This window comes from Thunnus albacares, chromosome 12, assembly GCF_914725855.1.
Source record: "Thunnus albacares chromosome 12, fThuAlb1.1, whole genome shotgun sequence".
Taxonomy (NCBI): Eukaryota; Metazoa; Chordata; class Actinopteri; order Scombriformes; family Scombridae; genus Thunnus; species Thunnus albacares.
Genome location: NC_058117.1, coordinates 25,013,603 through 25,024,193, shown reverse-complemented (window position 1 = coordinate 25,024,193; position 10,591 = coordinate 25,013,603). Strand labels below are relative to the sequence as shown.

General features: G+C 39.3%; 1 protein-coding gene across 2 annotated transcripts in view; it reads left to right on the top strand.

Moving 5' to 3' along the window:
• Nucleotides 1-10,591, top strand: part of atp1a2a (ATPase Na+/K+ transporting subunit alpha 2a) — a 38,927-nt gene that overhangs the window by 2,999 nt on the left and 25,337 nt on the right. For both annotated transcript variants that reach the window (XM_044367105.1, XM_044367104.1), the window contains exons 4-9: nucleotides 432-635; nucleotides 3,934-4,047; nucleotides 4,541-4,675; nucleotides 6,250-6,367; nucleotides 8,154-8,422; nucleotides 10,237-10,435. In XM_044367105.1, coding sequence (XP_044223040.1) covers nucleotides 432-635; nucleotides 3,934-4,047; nucleotides 4,541-4,675; nucleotides 6,250-6,367; nucleotides 8,154-8,422; nucleotides 10,237-10,435 — 1,039 coding nt within the window. The remainder of the gene's footprint in view (nucleotides 1-431; nucleotides 636-3,933; nucleotides 4,048-4,540; nucleotides 4,676-6,249; nucleotides 6,368-8,153; nucleotides 8,423-10,236; nucleotides 10,436-10,591) is intronic.

Genomic DNA, 10,591 nt, shown 5'->3' with positions numbered 1-10,591 from the left:
TCTTTTTAAGATTAGTATTAAGAAAAAAAGATTGCTGGGCTGCTCAGGAAATATCACATGCTGTAAAAATGTCAACAACTTGCTAAAGCTGGAAAGAAAGCCAGTTTGTGTGTTTATCCAATATAATAAAATGGTATTATTCTTGGTATTTACATGGATTTTCTGTAAATTAGACCATGACAGGACTAGGCATAAAAAAATGTTCAGTAAAGTTACATCCAGTGGTTTTACGGCCCAGCACCTTAGATGAGAAAAGTCGCCCAGTTTATCATACTTGTGGTGTTAAATAGGTCAGGCAAGAATACTTGAAACTGCAAGTGTAGCAGTAAAATAAGTTTTTTAAGCCACAGTGAAAATGGGGCCGTTGTGTTGTAATTAGATTCCCAGCGTAGGCAGAAAGACATTCATTCCTAAAAACTGTTCTCCCTAAGGGCCTGACCAACGCCAGAGCTGCGGAGATTCTGGCCAGAGATGGTCCCAACGCCCTGACCCCTCCCCCCACTACCCCGGAGTGGGTCAAGTTCTGCCGTCAGCTGTTCGGCGGCTTCTCCATCCTGCTCTGGACCGGTGCCGTCCTCTGTTTCCTGGCCTACAGCATCCAGGCGGCCACAGAGGACGAGCCGGCCAATGACAATGTAAGAAACTGCTTGTAAAACATTCACGCATATATACGAGCACGTTCCTTATATATTAATTACACACACATGCTAAGATACTGCAGTTACAGTTGTAATACAAGTACAGTAGACACACACAGGGGCATATGCTCACTAAATATTTATCTATATATAAAAGATGGAACGATGCATAGATATATAGGCATACAAATTGTACAAACATACAACACATGTGTATACCTGAGCCTAAACCTTCCAGAAGTGGTCAAATTTTGTTAATTTGGGTTTTTTTTGCCTAACTTTGTATTCTTGTACTTGGACTCAATATCACAATGATGATATATTAGGTAGATTTATGAAAAAGTCACGTATAAATTGATCAAATAGATATTTAAATGCAATACAACGTGTTCCTTTGTATTGCTTTACATAAGATAAAACCCTTCACGTGTAAAACAAATGAAGTCGGCCAAAGTCAGTTCCAGGATTGTTAGCTAGGTAAAACTAAATCCAGCCCAGAGGGGTCCACTGCTATGACCGGTTGCCATATCTTGATGAATCCCTTGATATTGTCATGTAAGTCCATTTCCTCAGAAGGAATATTCTTAACACCTCTTTATACTAATTTTCCATTGAGGGAACATCTTTAAAAATATAAAATTTAAGGATCTTTCAAACTACATATAACATTCATCCAATTAGTTTTGCATTATGGTTATTTATTTTGCACTGTCCACCGTAGCTGTTTTAATACAATGAAGGGGTGAAAACTTTATATCATACCCAGCTTCATATTTCAGTTCTGTCCAAAATTATTGTGTCTTTGTAAATTTACAGAATATGTGTGGATATGTACCAATTTATGATTTGCGGTTCATAAATTGAGGAGAGTTTAAGCCACTGAATAATGATGTATAATGAAGCCCATGTGGTTGTGGCATTGGCCGTGTCAGTCAAGTCAAATCAAGTCTATTTTATTTGTGTAGCCCAACATCACAAATCACAAAATTGCCTCAGGGTACAGCAATAAAACATCCTCTATCCTTTGAACCTTACAAGAATTTATTGTAAGAAAGTCAAATCTTCTTAATCTTAATTAGCTCATTCATTTCAAATTATGTCACAACATGATCATATCATCAATATGACAATATCATAATATGATTGAAAATCAAGAAACATAGCCTCATATGCAAATATGTACTAACACATATAAAATTACACTTATTAAACATCTTAACCTTAAATGAGAAATCATGAATGCCAAAAGACTTTGTTCTGCTGGATTTTCCTTATCCTTCCATCCTTATGAGGAGATTTTTTTTTAAAAATTTGACCTAGGATGGCCTCTTGAGATGTAAATCTCTTTTCCGAGAGCCCTGGCCAAAATGGCAACACAATTAGGTCACATTCACAAACACAGAGCTGCATTCACTGAAGGAATAAGAGTGAGGAGGAAAGAGGGGGAAAAAGAAAGGAGGTAAATTACATAAAACTAAAGAAAAGGTGGGAAAATGTAAAAAGCGATTAAAACACCAGGAATTGATCCTCATAAGTGTAGAAATATAAGCCACAAAGTGTCACACAGAGTCCCTTCTTCCGCTCAGGGAGTGTGACGTATAAGCGACCGCTGATACTGGCATTGGTCCTGGCATTATGGATAAATACTCAGACCAACCGCTGAGCAAATAGAGCCAAGCAGCCATCCATACTGCACTTTTATGGCTCTGAGTCATTATGTAATCATCATTCAGCACTCCCCACACCCCAGACTGCATTAAACCCTTGCATAATATACAGTAATATACAGTAGATAGACACACGCACATGCACACACGTGATAACTTTAATCTCCCCACGATTTAATCTCTGTATTCAGTACTGAGTACGTACAGCTGGATGCTCTGGTGAGCTACATCAAAGCCCCTACTGCCTGCAGCTTTGGCACTTTGAGCTTTTGCATAATGTACAAGCACTTATTTAAGATGAAAATCCACCCTAACAGGACTTTACGCATCGCTGTTGTCAGATTAAAACTTAATTTTCATTATTATGATGTGTTTATTGAGTGGACAGATTACATTGTCTTGTGTTGTCTGAGAAAAACGTTCTAGCATCCTCGGGCTTCTGCGAGTGCTGCTGAAATTAAACAATTTATTGCGTAATTGTAAACTGCACAATTTTCAAAATTTATGTTTGCAATCTGGAAATGAGGCATTTATCCTCTCAATTCTCAAAACATTAGTGGATTCAAATGTGTCACCTGTCTAGACAGATGTTCAGTACAGCTGGTGAACAAGAACAAGTGTCTCCCAAAGCGAGAAGAGACGAAAAAAGAAAAACTTAAATCTCCAAAAACCATGTGGAGACAAAGCCAGAAGCTGCAAACTTTAAGCTGAATTGGGGGCAAATGTTGTGAACACCAACAAGTGATTTTATGAGGATACAGATGTGTTTCTTTTAGTTTTTTTAATATAGGGCCAATGGGGAGATGACAAGAACTGAAGGGAGAGAGTGATGGTGGGGGGAAGGGCCTGCAACAAAGTCTGTAGCCAGATTTTAAACCGTGGACGTTGCGGTTATACGGCATGCATCTTAACCAGTAGGCTACCAGGGCGCACCACAGATGTATTTCTTGGTTCAGAGGATTTTGCACAGCTACAGTAAAAAAAAAAAAGTCACTCACGTGTAAAAGAGCAAAATATTCTGTTGTTGCTGTCAAATGTAAGCAGAAGAGTCCAAAGTATGCAGAATTTTGGAATTTTTTATTTTCGGGGAGTTCAGGACATACAGTACACCAGCTGGCAGTTACTTTCATCCTTAGTCAGAGCTGAACTCATAACAGTTTTTTTGCACTGGCACCATGTACATGCAGAGCTGAAAACATTAACCGATAATAAAATAAAGACATGCCAGAATAAATGTGTTTTCACACCACTATGAGTCTACAAAGCCAGGCTCCAGCTCAGAAAGTGTCTCTCGGTGGCCTCACAGATCAGAGTCTCAGTTCTTGGTTTTTCTGGGTTTGGGGAGACAGATGTTCACTTGGACTAACATTGAATGAACCATCCAAGATGACAGGAATAGTACGCTCTAGGACGCCGTTTCCTTTTAAATCTCCTACTAAGAGAGAGAGCTTCCCCGGGATTTTTTTACTCTTAACTGTTCTCTTGCACTCTGCATTTAAGGTTTTGCTGTTTTAAAACCAGTTTGAGGTTTGTAAATCCCCCTTTTCCTACGCTTAAAAACGCCTTAACCAAACTAAGTCGATAATGACACCGACTACCCCTGTGGCTTGACTTTGCTCCCGTTTCAGTTGTATCTGGGTGTGGTGCTGGCAGCCGTGGTGATCATCACCGGTTGTTTCTCCTACTTCCAAGAGGCCAAGAGCTCCCGAATCATGGACTCCTTCAAGAAAATGGTGCCACAGGTGAGTTGATGCATTTGCTGTTTGGTGTAGTCTCAGAGCTCTCTGAATCAATAAGCCGTCCCTCAAGTAGGGCTTACACACTCACTTGAGTGGAAACCTAATAAGCTTGCACAAAGGAAGAATAAATGTTTGAGCCAACTTCGGATTGTGAGTGTGTTTGCATAAAAACTCCCCCTGTGTTATCCACCTCTAGCACTTCGATTGCCTAATTCTTTAATCTATTTAGGCTCTTTTCACTCCCTCCTTGTGCCTCTTTTCCCCTACCTGTCTTTTCTCTCTCTTCTTCCTTTTTCTCTCTCTCTCTCTCTATCTCTGCCTTTCACATACCTCTTTCCCCTCTGGCTCCTTTTTTTTTTTATCGCTCTCTTCTCTCTTTTCCTCTGACTAAATCCTCTCTCTGTTCCCAAACTCTCTCTCTCTCTCTCTCTCTTTTCCCTACACTCTCTCTCCCTTCTTCTCTCTCTCTCTCTCTCTTCCTTTTTCTCCATGCCAGCAAGCGATGGTGATCCGGGAGGGGGAGAAGATGCAGATAGATGCTGAGCTTGTGGTGCAGGGAGATCTGGTGGAGATCAAAGGGGGAGACCGCATCCCAGCTGACCTTCGAGTGATCTCCTCCAGCGGATGCAAGGTAGGGGAGGGGTGCTGGGCTCAGCCCTGGGGGACCCGGAGGTCTCAGCGGGATTACAGCAGTTCAGCTGACTTTGGTGTTGCTGTTACTTTTTCTTCTCCATTTTTTCTTTCTTTCTTTAATTATTTCATTTTATCAAGTTTTCACATTCAAGACTAGTAACATCTGACAGTAACACAAAGACTAAGAGTCTACAGCCACTCAAGTACTTTTGTGAGGCAGATCTGCTGATATTTAGCAGGTAAAGTTTACTAAGCTCACCTTCTTAGTGTAGTGTGTTAGCATGCTAACATTTGTTAGCGCTAAACACAAAATAGGACAGCTAAGGCTGATGGGAATGTATGGGAATTAGTTTTTGCAGATATTTAGTCATAGATCAAAGTACTGAACAAACTGAAATTTGACCTGATCATAGTGAAAGATGAAAAGTCAAGGGATCAACAAAGTCATTAGGATAGATTGTCTTCTCACAGCAGACATCTTGACTTGTCAAAGTAGGAAAAGCAACGCTGTAAATAACATTTCCTGCTTTGAAAAATCAAAATGTCTGCTGTGAAAAAGGTCTGTCCATTGAGTAGATGTTGAGCTATTTCATTAGATATTTGAAAATTTTGACCTGCTGGTGATGCTAAATGAAAAATCAGGGGATCACCAAAGTCATAAGGCTTCATCTACTGGGGACAAAAGATATTTGTACCAAATTTCATGATAATCCATGTGAAATATGTTGAGATATTTTAGTCTGGACCAAAGTGGTCAGACAGACAGACAGACCAACATTACCATTCCTAGAGCTAAAAACATCAAACAAATATTTGTCACAGGGTGATCAGATATTTATATACACTTTAATGTTCTTTAATTCTATATATTAACAGGTTTCTTTTTTGGCATCTCAGTTCATGTAAATGTAATTTTTTCTTAAAATTGTCTCCTTACATTTCTCATTTTCTCTTTAATCTCAAATGGTTGGTAAGCTTTTCCAATTCTTTGTAGGATTAACTTTATAACAACTTCTTGTCAAAAAATTGTTTTTTTTTTTGCTGGCTGCAAGCAATATTTTAAACAGGTATCTGCCTCTTCACTATATCCTAAGGGACCATTGTTGAAAAAGGAATATCTCATAATGTCTTTTTACAATTGCATTTACAACATCCGAAAAGACTTTCTATGTTCTCATTGTTGCAGTAAGGCAAAAAAGAAAAATCCCCAGAACATCCAATATCACCATTCGAACTTAGCTACCAGTCATTGTTGAGTTTATCCCACTTAGTTTGAAGCAGTGTAATAAGACCGAGGTGATCGGTCATATATATATATATATATATATATATATATTTACATTTCTTCACCTGTGAAGGAAGTTGGTGATTTTGAAGTTGAAGCATGAAAATCAGAAACACCAGAACATGGTTTTGACATGACAAGAGTGTCACTACACCTGCTGCTGATAGGCGTTTCCTTCTTTCATTTCCACCTTTTTCCGTCTCACTTCTTGACTCTCTCCTGTTTTCTGTCCCTGTATGTCTCACTGAATAATTCTGTTCTCTCTTCCTGTGTCCCTCTCCGTGAAGGTGGACAACTCCTCTCTGACGGGAGAATCGGAGCCTCAGACTCGCTCCCCAGAGTTCACCCACGACAATCCTCTGGAGACCCGCAACATCTGTTTCTTTTCCACCAACTGTGTTGAGGGTCAGTAGGCCACATATGGCCAAGATTGTCTCTTACCGTCTCTAAATGTCTTTTTTTTTTTTTAAGCCATCTGGAGATCAACATAGTTTTGCTTTACGCCCAACCACGAGTGTTTTTCAGAGCAGGATTTATCAGAGCACATCTCTCCATCCTACAGAGTATAGTTATTGAATTTTGAATGAATAAAGAATATTAATGAGAGCTTTCATTTGAGATTAAACCGATAGGGATTTTATTTGGTATTTCAGTTGCTATCAATCATGTAATGATGATACAGTCGGCATTTCAATGAGATTTTTAGATTAGAATCTGCAACTTCATCACAATTTACATCTAAATTCAAATGTAGGCTGTATATAAAGTGAGCAGTTCATCTCCAAAGTATTATTATATTTATTTTGGAATAATGATTTTAAGTCTAATAATACTTTTAATATGAGGAATCCAATCTGTAAATCCAATAAGTTTTCAACTAATGATTTATTTGAGAGTTATTTCAGTTATTTCAGAGTTTGTTCTTGAAACAGCAGCATTCAAACAGCAGTAGAGGAAAAAAATCCGACCATTAAGTCCATTTAGTAGCTGTTCTGGAGCTTTTGATCATATCACATGTTCTTCATTAACAGATGGAGTTTGCCCAGTTGTCATGGCATTGTAGAAGTTCAAATTTCCATTTGTCTGAGCACTTTAAGGACCTTTCTTCTATATGTGGCTTTAAAGCTTTTTTTTTAGCTTTTTTTTTAAAAAAAAAACATAATACCAAAATGTAATATTTAAATCACTTTTAGAAGGTAAATAAGTAAAAAGTTATAAAAAAAAATAATGAAAACTATCAGTAGAGCACCATGTTTAGTTTGCTGTCTTATAGTCTATTATTAAATGTCTTGCTCCCTCTCCATAGGTTGCATTAAAAGGATAGTTCATACAAAAAAAAGGTGGCTAGACACCACTGGAGGTAGAGGTAGTATTTGGTTTTATTTGCCTGAGTTTTGAGATCCATCTCAATCTTGTTTACGGCGCTCACAGCTTTGGAAAAGTACATTTACAAAATGTTGAAAAATCACAAAATTCAATAGCTCTTTTCAGAAAACGTCTTGGTTACTCCACATAATAATAATAATCCACAGAGCTCACTGTGAAAAGTTTTCAATGAAACTACTTTCTACTGAAGAAATAGTACCTGTAAAAAGCTGCTGACAGCGAGGTCTGAAGATTACATAGTTTGTATTTTAAACGATTCAGATACTTTACTCACTCACTCAGTCTGGAAACCGCTCTGTCCACCCAACCATCAATCTAGCCAACATGTGTAATTCACCTCCATCCATCACCACTCGTCACCAGCCGTCACCTCCCCATCAACCCTCCTTTCTGTTCATAAAATACAACACTCAACTCCTACAGTGTCTTCCACCTTGTTAGCGGCCATTTGTCTTTTTACGCATCACTCTGTGTCTCACATACACATTTCACCAAAGCAGTGAGGGCGATGGGGTCACCCAGCTGAGAGCTTCACCTTTCACCGTCTGATCTGAAGTCTCATTACACCAAATTTGAAACCTGCCCTTCAAAAAAAAAAAAAAAAAGCTATCATTTGAAAGAAATAACATCTACTCAGCTACCTGCTCTGACAGACTGATTATATTGATTATATAATATAGATAGAATGATGTGTTCTGAAACCATTCATTAAGATTTTATATATATTGAATACAATATATTTTACTGATGTCTTTATCTAGAGATACCAAGATAAAATAAGCGTACGTGTCGATCCTCCCTCCAGGTACTGCCCGTGGCATTGTAATAGCCACCGGAGACAGGACAGTGATGGGTCGCATCGCCACCCTGGCGTCAGAGCTGGAGGTCCGTCAGACTCCCATCAACATAGAAATCGAACATTTCATCCACATCATCACAGGCGTGGCGGTCTTCCTCGGTGTCACCTTCTTCATCCTGTCACTCATCCTGGGCTACACTTGGCTAGAGGCCGTCATCTTCCTCATTGGCATCATCGTGGCGAATGTGCCTGAAGGACTGCTGGCTACTGTCACTGTGAGTAGTGTGGTTGAGTGCTTTTTTTTTTTTTCTTTTTTATGAGTATGGCTCATTGTTTGAATTATTTACTGTTTTTTTTTTTTTTTGAAAAAGTCCCCACACACCCAAAGCTTGTTGTATTTTTGCTTCAAGAAGTCAATATTTACCACAGTGAAATTATTATCAACACAAATGAGGCTCATTTGTAAAAAGGACATGCGTAAATCCCTCAAGATAAGTTAGAATGAATTAAAATGATTGAGTGTTTGCACTGCAAATGTTAATCTTATGATCACATTTTTGTATTATTTAAGTTTTTGTTGGATTTTTACTATGATGGCGCATTTTATTTTTTCTAAATAAACCAAAATTATTGAGCCATAAATATAAGTCATGTGAAAATGCTGTTGATTGTTTATTTATTTGCTTGTATGTATGCTTGGTTTGGTTCATAGCCTGGTAGCATTTTGTTTGTATGCTTATCTACAATAGTATGATTTGTGCAAGTATGAGGTTGGCCTATAGACCTTTCTGCGATGGCTTTTTTTGACATTTCAATAACATGTGTAACTAATAACATCATTAATGGCTGCATGACATTTAGAGGGGCATGGGAACATGCTGAAACTACAACATCTGACATATTATCAGATGATTAAGTTGTTATGGCAAACGTATTAGCAACGTATTGATTCATCCATCAGACTTTGAAAAGCATTATCATTCATTTGAAGTCATGTTTCTGTCCACCTAAACAATGGAAGTCCAATATTCACTCTCTTTTTAGCTCTGTTTTGGTCACCACCAACTTCCCAGTTGCTAAATGTTCCACTCTCTCACAGCAATGAGGCTAAAAAGGTCAGCGGAGATGAGGGTAACTGCAGAGTTGGGTGATCATTCACAGTGTACTCATTATTATAAGTAACACCTTTCACATTAGGGTAAGTCATTTGATCCATTGGTAATGTAAAAATATTGATTGGCACAACTTTAAGTGTGCCAGTTCCCGGGCTCAGTTATTTTTCCTTCTGGCTCACTAACATGGTTTACTGGCAAAGCTAAATGGAAAGGAGCCATCATCAATGTTATTAGTTACACCTGTGCTTTTCTTCACACTAATTTACCCTCAGTGAATGTTCGCTGTATTTCTAATGATGCTACAGAACACAGCAAAGCAGGTGATTTATTGCTGAATGTTGAAGTTGCTCAAATGTCGAAGTGCATCTAACTTTTTTCCGCAACAATAAACAAAGTGTGAGCTGAGGTGGATGCCAGCTGGCATTTGAAATGCCATCAGTCGACATTTCACTGGTTCCAAAAAAAATAAATTAACTTCCAGTGACTGGTTTCTTTAGTTTCTTTTGGTTTAAACACACCATGAGTTGTGTGTGTGGAAATGTTTGTGTGTGCGTTTGTGCTGCATTTGTTTCTATCGGAGTAATGTGGTCAGCTTGAATTAATATGTGGCGATGTTTGTCTTACAACATATGGAATGTGTGCATTCATCGTATTTTTATGTCCTTGTGCACCTGCTGTTAACCAGCCAACCAAGTATACACACACACACACACACACACACACATGCACACACACAAACACACACACATATAAGCTGTAAGGCACCTGGACCACGCATGGTTTCACATCCACAAACACTTGAATGCACTGGTGCGTACACATGCTCTCTCCCCTCGCCGACTAACAATCATCCATCCTCGCCTTTCCTTGTCCTCCCTCCCTCCCTCCCTCATCCTCTTCTCTCCCCTCCCTCACTATCCCCAACTCTTTTCCTCCTCCTCCTCCTCCCTCCTCACCTCCCGCCGTTCTCCCAGGTGTGTCTGACTCTCACTGCCAAGCGAATGGCCAAGAAGAACTGCCTAGTGAAGAACCTGGAGGCCGTAGAGACTCTTGGCTCCACCTCCACCATCTGCTCCGACAAGACGGGCACACTGACCCAGAACCGCATGACCGTGGCCCACATGTGGTTCGACAACCAGATCCATGAGGCGGACACCACCGAGGACCAGACTGGTAAGACAGAGAGAGAGGGAGAGATGAAAAGAAAGACAGAAGGGGAAAAGAAAGAATAAAAGAGAAGGGAAGGGTAGAGCTTGGGGGAAAGATAAAGGGGAGATAGAGTGTGTGTGGGAATGCAGAGGGGGAGTGTGACTACCTGTCGAAATTCAT